The sequence below is a fragment of the Candida orthopsilosis genome (genome assembly GCF_000315875.1).
Source record: "Candida orthopsilosis Co 90-125, chromosome 1 draft sequence".
NCBI lineage: Eukaryota > Fungi > Ascomycota > Pichiomycetes > Serinales > Debaryomycetaceae > Lodderomyces > Lodderomyces orthopsilosis.
The window spans coordinates 1,741,124-1,760,925 of record NC_018292.1 but is presented as its reverse complement, the minus strand read 5'-3'; the positions used below and the strand labels follow the sequence as shown (position 1 = coordinate 1,760,925).

The window sequence follows — 19,802 nt, the reverse complement described above, 5'->3', positions numbered from 1 at the left end:
AAGAGGGGTATGCATTGTCAAAGAAAAGAGGGCATAGATAGGTGACTTACAAATTTCATAGGTTATATCTTTTATAGTGCATTTAAAATATTTATACCATAAGTAACGAAAATGCATCTAAGTTTTGGTAGAAATGAACATATCGGTATTTGAGGGGGCAAAGCCACTAAACGGCACTGAGTGGTTTTCCGTTTGTCAATTGCTTAACTCCTTACTTGTAAGTCTCGTAGTTTTGGAGTTTACTACTTCGTTTAATGATATTTGAGGTTTTTCCGTCTTTAGCACGATTTTCTTTGTTACACCACCACCACCAATGACCCCGTTCATTTTCTGTTTCCGTTTCTGGACCAGCACCAGCTTTTGTGCTTGTTGCTGCTGTTGCTGCTGTTGTTGTTGCTGCATTTGTCTCTTTTTATTCATCATTTTATTACTGATCTGCTGCTGCCTCGTCATGCTCTGAAATTTCAACTGTTGCTGTTGTTGCTGTAGAGCAGCAATCGATTGTTGTTGTGGTATCATCATTGGTTGATTGACAAAATAGGGCAAGAACTCATCGTTCATGTACATCATAGGGTGTTGTTGCATTGGGTAACCGTATCCTAAACCCGAGCTGTAATCTAGAATGGAATTTGCGTCAGTCAAGTTGTGATTGACTTGACCCGTGGTCCAGTATTCACTATCAGGATGTATGAGGTTGTGATTATAGCCAATTCCTGAAACATCGGCCAAGTATTGTTGCTGCTCATATAAATTGAATGCTTGAGATGGTACTTGCATTTGTTGTTGAGGAATTTTGAGAAATTGTGGTGTAGTTAGACCACCTGAGGCACCGGTTTGAGATTGTTGTTGCAGTTTAAAAGTAGTTTGTACTTTAGCTGACAATGGAATTGGATAGCTCGTGGCCAAAGCACCTGTTAGCTGAGGATATGAAAAAAATTCATCACCTATATTATCTTGATTTGGTAATGACAACAACTTTGCACCTGATGTTGGAACACTTGGCGGTAGCGGTGTTTTCAAAGGTTGTGTTTGCTCAATCAAGTATTCATCATTAACGACAACTTGGTTCAGAGTTGCATTTGTCAGTTCAGAAGGTATGAATAAATTCGGATCAAGGAATTCGTCATCATTGGCATCATCAAATATATTTGCATATGAACCTCCTTGGTAATTAGAATCCAACGTGATATAATTATCGTTATTGCCCTGCGAAACAAAATAATCCAAGGGAAAATCATCGTCGTCATCGTCATTGTCGTCATCTTCATCTTTTTCAGATTCCGCCAAGACGGAAGCTTTCTTTTCATCTTTGTCGAAAGGTGATTGGTTGGTTTTAGATCTGAACAAATGATCTGACCCATCATTGAGATACTTAGGTTGGTCGTTTTTCCAATTAGCGGTAGATGATGCGTATTCCGGTGATGATTTCTGATCTAGTAGGCTTACATCGTCAGAAGTAGATGTGGCGGTAGTTGTGGTGTTGGCAGTATTCAAAGCACTTGTTTTGGATAGACTAAGGGAACCGTCTGTTTGACTTTCAATATGCTTTGTCAATTGAGTAAATAAACTAGAATTTTCATCGTACTTGAAACTAATTGCTGGCTCTTTATGAGCAATTGTAGTTGGTTTCTGGCCAAGTTTTTCCTTCTTCAAGTCTCTTTCCAAAGCGTCAGCCATTAATTTATCATGAGGCACATTGAACCAAAAGAAAACCTTTTGTTTTTTTTGCGTTCTCAAACAGGAATTTTTAAATAAGAATTCAAGAAATTCTGATCTTGGTGGTTCCAATATAGCATCAGTATTACATTTCAAATTTCTCAAGTCAGAAAATATTCCTTCTTCAAACTTCTTTCGATCAACAATTTTGCGACCAAAATGTTCAAACTTGTAAACAATACATCTCACAATATCAGTACCAGTAATGAAATACAAATTGTTCCAATATACACAGCTTACAAAGCCTTCATCATGATTTAAATAGTATCTTCGGATGACTTGATTTTCTTGCCAGTTAGCAGGAGCTGTTGCAAGGAAGAATTTTAAATCATCAATTAATCGTAAAGAGTCCTCAATTTCCTTTGTTGCGGATTTGGTGTATATCATTGTCTGTGTTGTTGTAGACATTGTAGTTAAAGGATGTGCCCACTTTAGCAATGAAATAATCTTGGAATCGTATAGTAAGCTTAATTTGGATTAAATACAGTATGATTATATTGTATAAATTGTGAGATACTTTAGTGTTTATAGCGAGTGTAGAATATCTGTTAGTTGACAAGTATATGTGGTTGTGCCTTGAACCCCTTTAAAATCGTTGAATTCAGTTCGTTGAGTCGCGTCTGACAAAAGGAGTACCCTACGTTGGAGAGTAAAGGTATAAATGAAAGGAGTGTGGGTGTTTTAATAAAGGAATGAAATGTAGTGGGTGGATAGAAACTATTTGTCTTTGTTTTCGTGAAGGTGAAAGCTTTCTTTTTGATTGGTGTAGATTCGAATGAAAGATTGTTTAGAAATGATTTTCACTCGTTTGTGGGTTGCGAGTGTTTGGTTGTGTACCTTAAATCAAAACAAAACAAAAACGAAAAAAAAAAATTAAAAAAAAATTGAAAAATAATTTTCGAAATTTTTCACGTGATCAAGGATTGTGTCGTGTTTTGATGTCGTCAAAAAAATGTCACCCAAAATGGTGTTTGCAAATTTGTTTCAATTGTAATGTATGAGAAATACTGATACAAATATATATTCTTTTTGAAACAAAGTGGTTGGTCTATTCTGGAACAAAATATATCTTCTGATACAACTGGGAGGGTTTATGAAACAAGACTTGAGCTCTTATCAATGTGGAACTTTGAAACAGATTTAAATTTCATTGGAAGAATTGAAATGTGTTTGTGTTTGGCAATTAGGTTTTAAAGATTAGTATGGTCACAAAAATCTCTGAAACAAGTGTTCTGGAGCGAGAGAAAAGAAATCCGATCAACTTTTCAGATGTTTCGTAATTGGCACTATATATATATATATATGAATATGTTCATCTGGGTTTAAACTTTAACCCAAGCAATTCATTATTTTTCATTTGAAAAATAGTATACGACGCTTTCACAAACAAAAATAAAATAAGTAGAATTAACTTTTCATCGCACAGACGTTACTCCAATTATTTAGTATATACAATAGACGGAAAGGGATAATAAACTATTGAAGAACAATAAAGTTATTAATATAAATGGGTACAGAGTGGGATCGTAGTCACTAAAAAGTGAAAGGTAAATTAACTTTTTTGTTGAACAAAGAGGGTTAATTTTTGAATAGGAGTGAAAATGTTATACCATAGATAAAATGCTACCAATTGTTTTTACTACACCCATACTTAATCAACAAATATTGCAATTCAAACTTGCTTGGAAAGTGGACAAGATATTACGTGTTGGTTATCAAGGCGGAAGTAAGAGGTTCGAAATACTATATGAGTAGCTCAATTAGCACATTTGAGACAGTTTTATAGTTAGTGTAATAGTTTGAGTTAATCAGACTTACTGCAGTAATAACTTCGAGACAATGAAAAACTATATAACAAATCAACTAGACTCGCAGGTCTATTTATATTCTTGAGAAACTGAAACATGCTTGCAATTGTATGGCCTGTAGCCGATAATCACTCCAACTATTGGGATGAAATATGACCAACTCAGCTGATTGTGAAACACAAAAATACTCTTTCTAAAATTCGTTGCTATGGAAATCATTTATATCCGAAGATCCTTAACTCCCGATTTGAAAAAAAAATTTTGAGCTTATTGTTGTATACAGTGCAAATAAATGAAGAAGAACCACGGGTTTTCTTTTGTCAATCCTAGTTGGATCGTATTACACCTGTGGTTCAAAACTGAACATGCAAAGTGTTCTTTGTTTCCTTTTCCATCATTTCCATCGTTTTTCAGTTCACCTGCTCCTCTTTCCATTTCTAGCTAAATATTTGCATAGGTATTATTTATGAGTTATCGCCTTTGTCTTCTATCTCTCTCTTCAGTCGCGTTGATTTTTACATCAAAAAATATACTCTCATAAACACAATTTTGTGCGACATGAACAAATTTTAGATGTAGAGACAAACATGATACTACCTAATGCAATAAAAACGCATTAGAACATGTAAGTCCAAAAAGCAAATAAATTTGGGGTGGAAACAGTTCTTAAGGGATATATTCGCGAAAGGTCTCAGGTACATCGTAATTGCACAGAACAGTCTATGTTGTAAAATTAAAGCAATTTTTTATTTTCCGAAAATAGATATACGTATAGTTTTGTGGGCATTTAAAAAGCCAACGGGGGAGTAGGTACACAAAGGAGATATAAGAAGCAATTACTTGATGAAAGACAGTGTGAAAAGACGATGTACTCGCTCAAGAGTTAGCAAAGTCACATATTCGACTTATCGACTCCATTTACCCACTTTATCTGGGTATTGCTCTATCACGCGATATTTTAAAAATTGAGTTCTAATATGTAATGTATTAATTTTTACATCTTTCATTTACAAAAGGAAAAGCTCTTAAAACATTATATGGCTTTTTCTTTGAACCCGCTGTAGTCATAATTCTCAGTTTTTTATCTAGGATTCTGTGATATTTAAACCAACTCTCAAAAAATGACTCACTTTGTTGGTCTTGTTAGTACCCATACCACACCTTTTGCTTCTTATCTCAAAACTATCAATAATCCACAACCATTTGCTTACAATTTGCACTAAGAGAAGTAATCCATCTAATGATATCAGCGATGCTGCATCTCTTTCACTAATTGCTCTACTTTCAAACAACGCATTATTAGAATTTCGTTAATGTATTCACTTACATTGAAGCATATGTAAAGTATTTAAACTAAACTACGCTAAAAAGTAACATCAAGGAGAAACAAAGGAGAAACCATTGTGGGGCATCTTGAAGACTATGTTCATATCAGTCATCATAATCGCTCCAGTTCTTCTTTTGACTCCCAACCCACAAATCATTAAAACTACCAACTTCAACAGCACCATTAGTGGTTGCATCTCCTCCTCCTCCAATCTCATCTCCACTTTTGCTATCGTATCCACTGCTCTTATCACTGCGGCTACTACTGACGCCTTTACTAGTTTTGCATCCAAAAACAGTACGCTTTTTACCATCAGTAGTGCCATTTGTCAAGCGATTATTCGCCTTGAGTGAATCATTCATATAGCTTTGGATTGTATTACCATTGGAACCATTGTGATTCATAAATCCATTCAAGCTCTTGGGGGTACTACCAACGCCACCACTATTAAAACTGTTGAAACTGCGTCCTGCATTGGAACCGTCGCTTGTAAACCCATCAAAAGAGCTGCGGTTTTTATAGTGGATTGATTTTTTTGCTCCATTAGCAATACAAAGATTTCCTGGGTTACATTCGCTTGAAGCTCCATTGGGGTGTGCCCGCGAAAAAGAACCACGTCTAAATGGTGGAATGTATTTGCCGTTGTTGGTATGTTCCAAGCTACTCCCTTCATGAAAAGACTTGGGAAATGTTGACTTATATCCTTTCTGGTCATTTGTAGCAGTACTAAGATTACCATTACCATTGACGTTGGTCATACCATTGGTGTATTCATTCTTTTCATTATAGATTGGAAATCCCGGACGATCACCGTCGCTGATACTTCCCCCCTTCGAGTGATTTCCATGAGGAATAACATTTTCTTTCCCTTCATCACCAACAAAATCATCTTCCAAATGGAAAACTTCGTCATCATTACCCAAAATCAAATCATCAATCTCTTCAACCAATGGTTCAACAAGTGGGGATTTCTGTGGTTGGCGATTGGGTGAACGAAGAAATGGTGGGATGTACTTTCCAGAATTGGACAAATTTGCCGATAATGATCCATTTGGTGCACTGGCACCACTATGCAAGCCTGAAGAATTTGGCTGTGGTATTGTACTGAAAGCCGAGCTCAAATTGGCTGACAAGCGTTTACCACCACCATTTTTATCAACAGAGCGAGGAAATTCATCACGCTGAGGGCCACCCAATCTTCCATTAAGGTGACCACTATTGTTCAAGTGTGCCGTTTGCGCTGATGGTCGATACCTCTGGTTTGTTTTCCAGGTTCTTTTTCTTTTTAACTGTGGAGGTCTTTTGTGATCAACAACATTTCCGTTGACATTACCATTCTTATTTTGATGATAATTGGGATGTTGATAATTGTTGCTTCTTTTTTTGTCTCCGTATTTATCCATATAATGCTTGAAGACTGACTTGGGAGTGAAGTAATCCTCCCTGTTGAAATTTCCAAACCTGTTGTTTGTGCCCTTATTCATCTGCGCATTTTGATTGAATGACGCAACAGTTAAAGGCTTTCTAGTATTACGGATAAACTTGAAATCATGTGTATTGATGGGGATTGGCTTGGCTTTTGTATTGGTAGACAAAAGTGCATCAGCTCTATGATTGTGTGGAATTTCATATCTAGAAAGAGGCGACGTGACTGGCTTATCTTTTTCAGCTGTAGCTTCTCCAGCCGCAATTTTGGTAGCCTTTGTTTCTGCAACTCCCAGGTGTGATTGAGATTTGACCCCGTCTTCATTACGGTATGACAAATACTCATCATCAAGGTCCGCTTCCTCAGATCCGGCTTCTTCCACGTCCTCTCCTTCTTCTTGTTCATCGTCACCTTCATTATAGTCATATTCATACTCAAACTCATCATCAATCGTGAAAAACCTCAAGGCATCCAACTCTTTGGACACACTCTCCAAATCACGGTTAGTTGGGTCAATAGTTAAACAGAATCGCAACACAGAAAACAAATCCCCACTCATGGTTGAAAATATGTCAAATAATGCTTCTCTGTTGCTGGCAAATTGTAAAAATCTTTTATCTGAGTAATTGGCAACTTGAAAGGGGTTTTTGTGAAAGACTAAAGTCAATAAGATGACTCCAATTGACCATATATCAATCATTGAAGCATCGTAAGATTCAATCTCGTTATCAAATAATTCGGGTGCCATGTATCTCTCCGATCCAACATCAAATTCATCCCTGTTGGAGATGATTCGTGTAGTTGTGGCCAATCCCCAATCACACAACTTGATACTCCAATCTTCGGCAATTAAAATATTCTCTGGTTTCAAGTCACGATGGTATACTCCTTTTGAATGACAAAAACCAACCGCATTAAGGATCTGTTGGAAAACATCTTTAATATCCTGTGTAGTTACAGGCCCATTCCCATTATGGATCGCTTCATAAAGGTCACCTCTTGAACAAAACTCCAACACTAGGCATGAATCAAAATGATCATACAATTGAGAAATGTTGGGATGTTCGCCCAATAGTTTATGAATCTTGATCTCCTTCTGTGCTTCATTTAGTAAACTATTGAATATGGTGTTCTTATCATGCTTATTTGGTGATCCAACTTGAGGTGACTTCAAACGTGCCGGACTTGATGATGGTCTTGATTGGGTTTGATCTTTGGTATACCCTTTCTTATAATCAACTGGATATATAAATTTAACAGCAACTAGCAAATCATTTCGCTTGACATCTTTGGCAACAGAAACCAACCCATAGGAGCCTTCACTGATATCACTGACTTTGATATATCTATCTCTTAATAGCTTACCCTTATCATATTCTTCAAATTGTTCCATCAGGAAAGAATTGTAAACTGTGCTAATAATATCGACTATGGGGGAACTGGAACAACAGTACTGCCGCTATAAAATGCTGTGATGCTTTAAAAATTAAAAGTTAAAAAAAAAATAATTGAAATTGAAACTGAAGTAGATAAACAAAAATTGGAACAAGTGGTCGTTAAAACAGTAGGCGTTAAATGTAATTAATGGTTTGAACTGGTAATCAACTGGACATAAATGTTTGTAATTTGTACAAGATGTTTGTTTTAAATAGAAAAGAATGCAAAGTAATCAAGTGAATAAGTTTTCTCCACTTATAAAATTTGTAGTAAATGCAGATGTAGGGAGGATGGAAATGTTATGGTCTAATGTTGGGTAATTCTGTCTAGAAATAGGGGGAGCGACAATTGGTTGAATGTAAGTTTTTGAATTTTGATTTGATGCGTTGGCTTTGTTGGATTAATGGAGTAGTTGTGGCGTAGTTAATGTGTAAAGTGTAAGGTTTTATATCTATATGAGTAGTGGTATGGACAAGTATGACAATTCTATGTAGGATAGAGCAGTGGTTTGAAATGAGATGAGATGAGATGAAATGTTGGTTATTGGGGAATAAGATGTTGTAATCAATAGGTTGTTCAACAATTTTGTCTTTTGTCTTTTTATCTCTTTCTCACTATGCACAGTTTTTGTATGACTGATTGTTTAATGTCGTATCATATATATATATATATATATATATATACGACACTGATCTACGACACACATTTTTAAAAAGAAAATATGGGGGAGGGGGGACCAAAACACACACCCGTTTTTAAGAACATTCTAGAAGCAAAACCAAAGCTACAGTTACACTATATTCAATGAATACACACACACACAATTTAAAAAGTGAGATCTTCCCTACAAAAGGACCACATCGTTTTAATATCAAGAGTAACAAGAAAGTTTCAATTTCCCCAACAAATTTAGTACTGCTGAATTTGAAATAGGAGAGAAAGATAAATTTCTTTTTTGTTATTGACGATTTTTTTAGTATATGTGTTGTGTTCTACGTTTTAATCATGACTTCTTCTGTTGCATATTGTTCTTGGTCACACGACTACTACTTTTATTACTTGTCTTTGCTTACTCGACATCAACAGGGAAGGAAAGCGTACACCAGTATAGTAATATCCAGTTGATGTATTTTTTGGTCTTCAAGTAAAACAAGTTTTCACCGTGACGTGAAGTATGCGATACAAATGGTGTTATTGAGTTTCTGGTTTAGGTGTACTGTTTTCTCTAGTTCACTGACAACTCGAGATAATATAGGCTAATAACTCAGCTTTTGACCTTTGCATTGTTATTTCTTGCTTCGATCAACACTGACACCATGGCCATCAGTATTATTGTGAAGAGGCAACATAATGGACTTTTTCGTTGAACAGTGCTCTGAACGATTGTGTTTGTGTTGGATTTCTTTAAACGCGGATGCCTACAATTAAAACGGCAAAACCCTATCAATTTGTACTTGTTGAGTTTATAAACGGTCTAGTCTTACACATACTTTCTGTTCTAAGCCAATGGTTTACCAACTCTCTTCTTTTCATCTTCCTCACCATATTGCTTGGTCTCACCATACTTGTTCCATGTGTTGTAACCCCAATTATATGCTTGATAAAAGGTATCACGATCATAATGTTGCAAAGGATAACCATTTTGCAAACGATGTACCAAATCAGGGTTGGACGTAAAAAATCTACACCAAGCAACCAAAGTTCTGTCATTATCAATGTCACGAATCAAATCGGTGAAATTAGGTGCATTATAGGTGTAGTTACCAGCTTTTATGAGTGTACCCTTCCATATCTTGGATGCAAAATCATTAGACCCTTGAATGTCTTCTGCACTCACATCAACGGCTCCAGATACTCTAGGCTCCACTAAAGACACATAGGCCAATTCATTTCCTTCATCAGCGCGCTTCTGTAATTCATTGAGGATATAAGAATGGATTTCTTTTCCTTCTGGTTCACTAACTTGGAATATAGCCCATGGAGAAAGCCTGATCCCCAATCTATGAGCTCCAACTATAGGAACTAATTTGTCAACAATGGCCAATAAGAAACGGGAACGGTTTTCGATTGATCCTCCATACTCATCTGTTCTTTGGTTACTAACTGGGTTTAGGAACTGACTCAATAAGTATCCATGGGCAGAATGCAACTCAATGTAATCAAAACCAGCTGCAAGAGCTTTCCTAGCTGCATTAGGAAACTCTTCATTAATCAAATGTTCAATCTCCTCCTTAGTCAATTCTCTCAATTCGTTACCACATTCTTTAGCACGCCTTTCCATTTCTTCGGCATGATAAATTGCCGAAGGTGCAACAAAAGGAAAATCTCTTCTTTTCAAATCTTCAGGGATTGCGGTACGTCCTGCATGCCACAATTGAACGCTTGAAAATGATCCTTGTTCTTTAATTGCACTGGTAATTTGTTTCCAAGCTTCAGCTTGTGTATCATTCCAAAGACCAGGAGTATGAGGGAAACCTATACCCCCTTCACTTACATATGTAGCTTCAACAATAAGCAAAGTTCCGGGTGCTTGTGCTCTGTCTTTATAATATTGCACTTGCAAATTTGTAGGTACATTATCAGCTGTTGCTCTAAATCGAGTGGCTGGAGCATGAGCTATACGTTGAGCGAGTGTATTGGCACCAACTTTGATGGGTCGAAACAATTTGGTTTCGCCTAAAGCATCGATTTTGACAATATTGGAGTTGCCTGTCATAACGGGGGTTTCTATGTAATGAAGTGATACTTGATGACAACACAGTAAGATTTGAGATCATCTTTTGGAAACTTCAAGCTCTATATATAGCAGCCTTTAGTTTGCAATTGACATATCCAACATCTTGCTTCGGCCGAAGTTTACTTTCTGTTTGTGTTATTTTAAATTTGTAAGCAAAGATTGATATAGCTTCCGTTGAGAATGGCGTAAGCCATATCGTAATAACGACGAAAAACTGAGCTTCGCAAAAGTTGACTTACTTGCATTGGACTTATAGTGAATCACGCCATGTTCAAACCGTTTGTTATTCCGCAATCATTCATTGTCCATAACCAATGTACTCATCGTTTTTTCCACAATTAACACAGTGATGTACAAAAAAAACACTGAGCTAAGGCTGTATGAAATAGTAATATTCATCCCTTATACATCGAAATGTCCCCCGTAGGGTGATGATGTCACTTGAGGAATTCTATTCATAAGTCATCTACTATGTTCCTTCATTTGGACTGCATATAGGTCAAGGAAAAAACTGTGTAAGAACTTCAATGAGAGAGAGAGAAGATCAACAAACGAAAAAGAAGTTCTCAATCTCAATTTTGCCATTTGAGATTTTGCAACACAAGAAATAGATCTACTCCAGCAATAACAATACATTCGATCAAACATTGCCCGCTATACGCATTAGGTTACAATGGACGATCAGGTACCTACATTTCTAGCTGTTACAGGGGTTGAAGATGAGTCTGTTGCAACACAATTCTTGGACGTGGCAGGAGGCGATCTTGAACTAGCAGTAACATTGTACATGGAATCTGGACAACATGGAGGGGGTAGCCACAATAATGGGAGTAGCAATAACAGGAGCAACAATGGTCTCGATGACGAGGCATATGCCCAGCAACTACAAGAACAAGCATATGGTGGCAATGATGTACGTGAGGCAGATACAACTGTACATCGACACGACACCTTAGTCGACTCATTTCCAGGTTTCGGAGGCGGTATGATGGGGCAAATGCCACGCCCACCTGATATATTTGGCCAAAGACAACAAGGCATATTCCACCAAGGATTTAATTTTAACGATAGAAGTATCAATGCATATAATGCGTATGATGATGATGACGATGACGAGATTGACGAAGATTATACTGAAGCGCTAGACGCAAACAACGACGTGCAGATATTAGATTCTGATGAAGAAAATGATGAGGATGTTGAAGAGATTATTAGAAGTCATAGTGGGGTTGCTGGACGTAGGAGGCGACTTAGACAAGAACGTGATTCTGAATTGACTTCTACTCAAAGAAGGCTAGCCAACTTGTTTCGACCACCGTTTGATATTATTAGTATATTGACATTAGATCAAGCAAGGGAAAAAGCCAAAGAAGAAAACAAGTGGATTTTAATCAATATACAAGACTCATCCGAATTTCAATCGCAAGTTTTCAATCGTGATTTCTGGTCAAATTCAAGGATCAAGCAAATAGTCAAGGAAAATTTTATCTTTTTGCAATATCAACGTGATTCATATGACGGCGAAACATATGCCAACTTTTATCGTGTTGATACATTTCCTCATTTAGCCATTTTGGATCCTCTTACAGGAGAACGTGTTCGTAAATGGAAAGATGGAGAAGTGCCGGAGGTTGGAAACTGGTTAGATGAGGTGTATGATTTCTTGGACAAGTTTTCATTACATCCGGATTCAAACAATCCTTTAATACAACATGAAACAAAGATTGATCCTGATAGTATGAGTGAAGAACAACAAATTGAATTGGCTATGAAGCAGAGCGTTTTAGATAATGCCAAGAATGGGAAGACTTCTGAAAGTGCAATAAACTTGATCAGTGATGAAGAAGAAGAAGAAGGAGCAATTACTACACCTGTGTCTGCTGAACAAGCTCCTCAAAGTGAGGAAGATTTGTTTAATTCAGTGCAACCTATAGACCATAAAGAACCATCAGAACAACCAACAACAAGAGTTCAAATTCGGTTCCCCAATGGTAAAAGACTTGTTCGTAAATTGCTCCTTAGTGATAAAGTTGTGGTGCTATTCCAATGGTTGAAGTTTGTGCTACAGCAAAATTCTGAAGACTATGGGTTGAGTCCCGAAGATAGATTCACACTTTCAAATAGTTCCAACAAGTCATTCAAATTTATTGAAAACTTGGGTACTACTATCGAAGAAGCTAATTTGAAAAATGCAAGTATATTATTAGAAAAGGAGTAGTTTAGGTATTACATATATAGAAGAATGGATGGGTATATATAGTTGCTTATTCCTATAGCTTTGGAAAGTTTTCTAATGGAGGTAATTCCAACATTCTAAATTTCGAACCGCTTGGATCATGATGGCCCAATACATTTTTATAAATTTTGCGTTCTTCAAGTTCAGCAGGTGTCATTTCTTCCTCAACATCATACTCTTCTAATACTACTTCATATTCGTCTTCATCGTCATCATTATCATTATCCTCTTCGGAATAATCATGTAGGGTACGATTGTATACATCATCATTTTCATCTGCTGTTGATCCTTGTCTTTTTTTCTCATTTTGACGACGTATTTTACGTCTTATTAGTTGTAAATCATCATCAATTCTCGATTGGTTTAGCGAATAAGCAGTAGCTGCAGCATCAGGGTATTTGAAAGCTTGTGAGTATCTTCGTTTGATTGCAGCATGAGTGCTGTTCACTAGATTATCATTACTTTTCTCTTGTTGTCGTATCATTGATAATTCAATCTTGTTTTTCGGTTTTAATCGAGTATCTAGCTCAACATAGTTCGAATCATGATTCGTCTTCATCACAGCATCCAAATCATCGGTATTTGTGATGTTGATTTTATCGTTGATCGTCTCCATTAAATATTGTGGTGATAACAATGATCGATAATAATATCGATCTAATAGCTCTTCATTTCTAGATTCATTTAAATGATGATAATCCTTGTACAATTGATTCAATTTCAATTGTGTATCTTGAAGCAATTTGTTCTTAGACTGATTCAATTTGGCATAATATTGTTTCCATACAATGGTTGAATTATTTTGACAATTATTTCGTATTAATTTCAGTTGATAATCCTTTTCCAAACTTATACTCTTCAACTCATCTCTATGAGGTTTGAAACTTTGGTTAAACAAAAAAGGAAACGGTAGTTTACTCAAATGACGATGAGTATTTTCCAATTTACTTGATATTTCTCCATTATCATACTTGAATGTATCATCAAAATCAAACGGACTTTGCAAATTTGAGAATATTTCTCGTAATTCAACTTCATATTCATCCATAGATTTCAACAAATCAGGCTTATTGGGAATTGTCTTGTTCCCAACCATGATTAAATCCTCCGTATTTGTCATTATATTATTTATGGTTTCAATTTCAAAATTGTAAATCTTTAGCCAACTCTTATCATTAGCAGTGGCTAATTTAATCAGACTATTCAATTTCTCCAACATGACGTTTATTCGAGAGAGTCGTTTGTTGAGATAATCTTTAGAAAGAGTTTTAAATTCCAGGGAAATTTTGTCTTGATATTGGTTCAATTGTTCAAGCGACATTTGTTGTAAATCTTCTATATTGTCATTTAAAGGCTGAACATCTTCAACAAAACTTGCATTATTACCGCTTTCTTCATTGTCTAATGGCTGACTTAATGACATGATTGTAGTACACTTAGAAGCACAGAATGATGTGACATAAAAAGCCTTTTAAGCGCTTCTTATTTTAACTAAAGTGTGGTAGTCTTTAGTTTTTAGTTGCAATTTAAAGAGTGTAAGTTTTTACAAACACTAGAGAGACAGGCAAAAAGCTAAAAAGAAATAAAAAGAGAGGTGGTAGCTCAGAGCTACCGACTCATATCTTTGACCATTTGTACACTACCTCCAACTCAACTTCCATCACTCCTGGTTAAGGGTTTAGTAAGAGCTGCTCAAAGGTTAGTAATAGATAGCCAACTGGAGATAGAGTCCATTCTTTACAATAACTTAACTATTACTCGACCAAAACCGGTTGTGAAATGGCATCAAGCCATTTAAGTTTGCATTCACACAAAAAATATAAAAGTAATATCAAACCCAAACCCAACTTAAAAACCTAAGCCATAGACCCTTCGCTTATCTATCTTCAGCCCACTCATTCTCTTTTCTGATAGCAGCTTCTTCTTCAGGACTGAAATCATTAACAATATTAAAAGTCTTTCTCAACTCTTCGGGACTCTTATTCTTAATCATTTCAGCAACCATCTTACATCCACTATCCAACAATGGCTTAATGTTCAAATAATTAGCCGCCAATATAATTTCGTACAACATTTCTTGATCAACTTTCAAATAATTTCTATCCCATTCTTCAACAGGTACTGATCTCTTGGCATCTTCATCTTCGTCATCTTGGAAAACAGTGTTCTTATGATGTTCACACCATTCCAAGACTTTAGACAAGACATTGGCACGTACATTGGGGGTAGGGATTTCGAAATCTTCAGTTAATCCATCTGGGTTTAAATCATTAATCATATTCTTGATCAAGATTGATTTTTCAGCAACTTTTTGTTCAACAGGGAATTTCTCATCATCTGATGACACGAGGATAACTTTTGGAGTAGACATGATTGATTGTAGCTCTTGCTTGATTGAGTAAGAAAGAAAGAAAGGAGACAAGTGATTGTTCTTTAAATGGGGGATTTAAATATTTTGTTCTCGTCTTATTTTTTTCCTCTTTCCCTTGAAATGATTTGTACTTGCCTTATAGGGGAATATACACTCAGAAAATAGCAAAAGAGTAAGTGTATCTATACAGACAACTCTACAAAACGAGCTTCTCTTCTATTTATCAAGCGTTTTTGGTATTATATGTTCAATTTATATACAAAAGAATCCAGTTTACTAGGGTTTGTGATTTTTCATTTACTCAAAATTGGAGTAAATACCAGCACTAAAGTTTTCAAGCTCATCCAAACTATTCAATGTGTTTATGTATACATTTCCACTTAGTTCATGAGCACCATAACCACTACCTGCCATGTCTTGTCCACTATTGAGATTCTTTATCAAACTCTCAAAATCGTCTTCATCATTAGCCCCAGCATCATCATCGTTATTAATCATTATACCATTTTGAACTGACAATTGTGCCAAGAAACTAGCAAGCTTGTATGGTTTGTTATCCAACTCTATAGTCTTTGATGATTGGTGTTGTTGTTGGTTTTGTTGGTCTGGCAATGTATCACTCATCATTAAGCTATTTGAAGTGGTGGACAAGTTTGATGAAAGGTTAGATGTTAGTGTATGCAAATTGGTGGCTATTAATTGATTCAACAAGTCAAAAAAGTACAAGTTATTGTCAGACATGATTGAGCTTGTTTCATTGATTAATTTGGTTAAATTTGAATCTGGGATATCTAATTGATGTATTACATCAGAATTGGTATTCAATATAGTCTCTAACAAGTCGGGGTATTTAACTGGAAACAAGTTATCCAATACATATTGCTTGTTGTTGATGTTAATTTCTTCAACAATTTCTGTCAAAATGAGTTCAAAATCAATAACACCAATCTCAGTCTTTGGACTTACACTTTCAAATTTATCAATAACCAAATTCTCAATCAACGAGCTCAAATTACCCCAACCTTTATTCAAAAGCCACCAACTGAGTGAAAGGTAACTTTGTTCAATAATATAATTCTCATGAGGATCAATATCATTACTTGGATTCTTCACTCCAGCCATAACAATTGCTGATTCCAAATATGATCTTCTAGCCAAAATGTTCATTTGTAATCTGCTAATCAACAATAATCCAGAAATTGAATACATCAAAGTCAATGTCCTCGTAATTGTCTTGATTTTTAACAAATTCCACAACTCTGCTTTGCTTTTGTTCATATATACCGACAATTGCAGTTGTGGGTTGTTATTATTATCCAAAAGATTAAGATTATCAGTTGTCAACTCACTATTACTACCACTGGCAACTTGTTGCAGCGGTTGGTTCTGTTGACCCTTTTTCAACCTCAATGCTTGTGTAATCAAATCAACAGGTAATGCATCAACTATAGGTTGTGCCAACACAGGAAGCAACGCAAGGATGGTATAATAACAATCTTGTTGAGTCAGAATAAAACGTTGTCTAATCTGTTGTTTAAACATAAACTCTTGACGTAAAGCATTTTGATAGTTCCTAAATTTTTTAATAACAAACTCATTAACTAGTAAATAGATGGAAAATGTAACTGCTGATGTTATAAATATTCTTCTCTTGTTTCGATTAAAAAAACCCGCTAAGGATGAAAAGATAGCCATGTTGTTCTACAAAAGTACGTGTTTGGTGTAGGTAATGTTGGGGTTTGTATGTCTTAGTTGTATAATATTGATGGAAACAATGTGTGGTGAGTATGACTCCCCCGCAATTTCAACTGTTGATAATCTAAGGTATATGTTACTCTATTTGATCACCATTCTCATGTTTTTTTGTTTGTTGTTGTCCTTTGATAAAAAATTATGAGACAAACGCTACCACTCCGCTCGCTGTGAAATTTTTGCTTTTACCGTGGCTCACATTCAAAAAGTGGGGGAGGAGATCGCTACCAACCACAGTTTCATTTTCTTTGCTTTGGTAGTGTGTTACGCCATTAATGAGTTGTGTTCCTGCCTGTCCTTATATTCAAATCAGGAGCAAAATAACCTTGAGCCTCGAAAGATGGAAAATAAACTTTAAAGAAGATAACCTGTTTTGAATACTTAGAGCAATCTGTATTACAATAAAAGTTTTACCAGGTTTTGTTGCAAAAATTAAACGTTCTTTGATTCACTCGAAACAGTTCTGAAGAACTGGTCTCGTTGATGCGCAACGGAATAGTTTACGAATCAGCCAAACGGTAAGCCACTTTTCATTGTTCGAAATGTGGAATTAATAAGAGCTCAAATTCTCGACAATCTAAAGAGCATCTAACCAACTCATTGTACTTGTAGCAATTAGTTAATTCCTTTTTCAATGTACCCGGCTATGACTCCCTTGAGCTGAATCCGCAACATGGCGCCATCTCACTGTTATTGCCTCGTGGGCCCTCTCAATCTTCATCAATTTACAGAAATGTATCACAAAAGCAACCGATTGCAACAAACGTGCTTATATTTGCAACAACAATAGGTTATGATATAATAACTATAATAGCTATTAATTAGAACTTCCACCACAAAGGTATTGGCTATGATTCTCCTTTTGTTCATAAAGGTAAACATATTTCCGAATTTGATTAATAATTGCCCAAATTTGAGTTGCAAACAATAGGAGATGAACAATAGGAGATTAATTGTATACATAGAAATTATTGTGTTAAAAGTTTGAAAGCGATTGCGCTATATAGCTCTAAAGCCGAACTACCATTAACTCCTTACTTTGCAAACATAAACCGGGATTCAAACTTTGCAACGACCTAGAACCAGATCCTGTATCTGATGCATCAGGTTTCTATACCCCTTACACCTGCCAAGGAATATCTTAACTTAGGAACTTGAAAATGAAAGGTTGGCAACACACACGTTTATAAGGAATGTTTGCTAAATTGGTTGGTTTTGTGAAAGTATGGCGTTTAATTTGCGTCCAAAGTATACCGCTTTTCTAATTGGGCTCCAATCTGAGCATCTAATATTTTCTTGTCACTGTAGTTCGACTAATATTAGGAATTTTACTCAGTGAAAGCCAAATGGAGCAGCTTCTGGGTTTCTTGCACGAACTGATTGGCATATTCAAGAGCTTTTCTTAGCCCTGCTAATTAGGCTGAATCTTACCATTTTTGTGGTAGCCTGTACCCGCAACCTCGTAATAGCAATAGATAGCTTGGGCAAACAATTGGCCCATTCTTGTTTGCCCGTTTGTAACTAATTAAACGGTGCTATCATTAGCGGCCCACGTTGTTGTTTACAAAAAATAAATTAAATTAATTCTGTTGATAAATTATGCGGTTTTGTGTTCTGGTTCCCAATGTGCAAAAAAAGTTTAAAACAATAAAGGTCCCGCTTAATTTACTATTGTTTTCTAATGGAACGGCATCACTGAGAACATATTTACTATAGAAGTTCATATTATACTTACTCGGGTGTGTGTGAAAAATTTCAAAAGCTAATTATGTGCTTTCCATGATGGGGGAGGGTTGAATGTCGAGATTATAAATACCGGACCAAAATTCCACCTTTTCACATACCAAAGATTCCCAGCTTCCGTCTTTTCGTCTTCTACTTCAACAAACCTCAACCACCAAAGATGCAATTCTTGACCCAATCAATTCTTTTGTTCCTCGCTACTGCTGTTATTGCTAAAAATATCATCTTGAGTAACGATGATGGATGGCAAGCAACCAACATTAGAGCCACTTACTACAAGTTGAAAGAAGCTGGTCATGAAGTGTGGTTAGTTGCTCCAGTTTCACAAAGATCTGGTTTCGGTGGTAAATTCGATATTCCAACTTCTCCAACTTTACAAACTGATGGTGAATTTAAATACCCGCCAGCTGGTTCTCCGTCATGGGGTCACGAAGAAGAAGATGATCATATTTGGTACTTCAATGGTACTCCAGCTTCATCAATTGCTTTTGGTTTGCAATATGTTATTCCAGAGAAATTTAACAACGCCTCTATTGATTTAGTTGTTGCTGGTCCAAATGAAGGTACAAACTTGTCTCCTGGAATGTTTACTTTGTCAGGAACTGTTGGTGCCACTTACAATTCGGTGTACAGAGGATACCCAGCTGTTGCTTTCAGTGGATCCAACTCCAACAACTCATTCTTTAAAGATTCATTGGATTTGAACGATACCAGTGAACCATCAACCATCTACGCTAACAAAGTTACCGAATTTGTTGACCAAATTTTCAAAGCTCAAGGTGATAACTCAAGAGCTTTACCTCTTGGTGTTGGATTGAATGTCAACTTCCCCAAAGTTGGTTATGAAAATGAATCTTGTACTGACCCAGCATGGGTTTTCACTAGATTGACTGGTCAATATGCAAGTGGTGCTGACTTGAAATACAATGCTTCATCAAACTCATTCGAATGGGCTCAAACTAGCTGGCAAGCACTTACCGTCTGTAACAACGGTGATTGTTCATTACCATCAGAAAACTTGATTGTGGAACATACTAAATGTGCTACTTCTGTTTCCGTCTTCGCTATTGATTACGATGCCAACTTGGGAATCACTAACCAAGTTGAAGGTTTATTGGACCCATTGTTCAAGAAGAATTAGTTTAACAATTTCGTTTCTTTTATCGTTGCCATTTTTTTTTATATACCTTTAATAAAAAGTCGTATGCTGTTTTAAAGTGCCTGTTTTTGGCGGGGACTCCGCTACTGC

At 36.1% G+C, this 19,802-nt stretch overlaps 8 protein-coding genes across 8 annotated transcripts; 2 read left to right on the top strand and 6 right to left on the bottom strand. All coding sequences in view use genetic code 12, as the record gives it.

The window, feature by feature from the left end:
- Nucleotides 1–195: 195 nt before the first annotated feature.
- Nucleotides 196–2,124, bottom strand: CORT_0A07880 (Cph1 transcription factor; the record flags this gene model as incomplete). Its single annotated transcript, XM_003866565.1, has 1 exon — nt 196–2,124. The coding sequence occupies one exon, from the start codon at nt 2,122–2,124 to the stop codon at nt 196–198; it is 1,929 nt and encodes a 642-aa protein (XP_003866613.1).
- Nucleotides 2,125–4,955: 2,831 nt separating this feature from the next.
- On the bottom strand, nt 4,956–7,670 carry CORT_0A07870 (Ksp1 serine/threonine protein kinase; the record flags this gene model as incomplete). The annotated part of the gene is made up of 1 exon (XM_003866564.1): nt 4,956–7,670. One exon carries the CDS (start codon nt 7,668–7,670, stop codon nt 4,956–4,958), a length of 2,715 nt encoding a protein of 904 aa, XP_003866612.1.
- A 1,542-nt stretch (nt 7,671–9,212) lies between these two features.
- Nucleotides 9,213–10,430, bottom strand: CORT_0A07860 (hypothetical protein; the record flags this gene model as incomplete). The annotated part of the gene is made up of 1 exon (XM_003866563.1): nt 9,213–10,430. One exon carries the CDS (start codon nt 10,428–10,430, stop codon nt 9,213–9,215), a length of 1,218 nt encoding a protein of 405 aa, XP_003866611.1.
- Nucleotides 10,431–11,124: 694 nt separating this feature from the next.
- Nucleotides 11,125–12,669, top strand: CORT_0A07850 (Ubx5 protein; the record flags this gene model as incomplete). The annotated part of the gene is made up of 1 exon (XM_003866562.1): nt 11,125–12,669. One exon carries the CDS (start codon nt 11,125–11,127, stop codon nt 12,667–12,669), a length of 1,545 nt encoding a protein of 514 aa, XP_003866610.1.
- Nucleotides 12,670–12,721: 52 nt separating this feature from the next.
- On the bottom strand, nt 12,722–14,110 carry CORT_0A07840 (hypothetical protein; the record flags this gene model as incomplete). Its single annotated transcript, XM_003866561.1, has 1 exon — nt 12,722–14,110. The coding sequence occupies one exon, from the start codon at nt 14,108–14,110 to the stop codon at nt 12,722–12,724; it is 1,389 nt and encodes a 462-aa protein (XP_003866609.1).
- A 453-nt stretch (nt 14,111–14,563) lies between these two features.
- CORT_0A07830 (Skp1 subunit D of kinetochore protein complex CBF3) lies at nt 14,564–15,058 on the bottom strand (the record flags this gene model as incomplete). The annotated part of the gene is made up of 1 exon (XM_003866560.1): nt 14,564–15,058. One exon carries the CDS (start codon nt 15,056–15,058, stop codon nt 14,564–14,566), a length of 495 nt encoding a protein of 164 aa, XP_003866608.1.
- Nucleotides 15,059–15,355: 297 nt separating this feature from the next.
- On the bottom strand, nt 15,356–16,753 carry CORT_0A07820 (Pex3 protein; the record flags this gene model as incomplete). Its single annotated transcript, XM_003866559.1, has 1 exon — nt 15,356–16,753. The coding sequence occupies one exon, from the start codon at nt 16,751–16,753 to the stop codon at nt 15,356–15,358; it is 1,398 nt and encodes a 465-aa protein (XP_003866607.1).
- A 1,960-nt stretch (nt 16,754–18,713) lies between these two features.
- On the top strand, nt 18,714–19,694 carry CORT_0A07810 (Pho100 inducible acid phosphatase; the record flags this gene model as incomplete). The annotated part of the gene is made up of 1 exon (XM_003866558.1): nt 18,714–19,694. One exon carries the CDS (start codon nt 18,714–18,716, stop codon nt 19,692–19,694), a length of 981 nt encoding a protein of 326 aa, XP_003866606.1.
- Nucleotides 19,695–19,802: the final 108 nt, after the last annotated feature.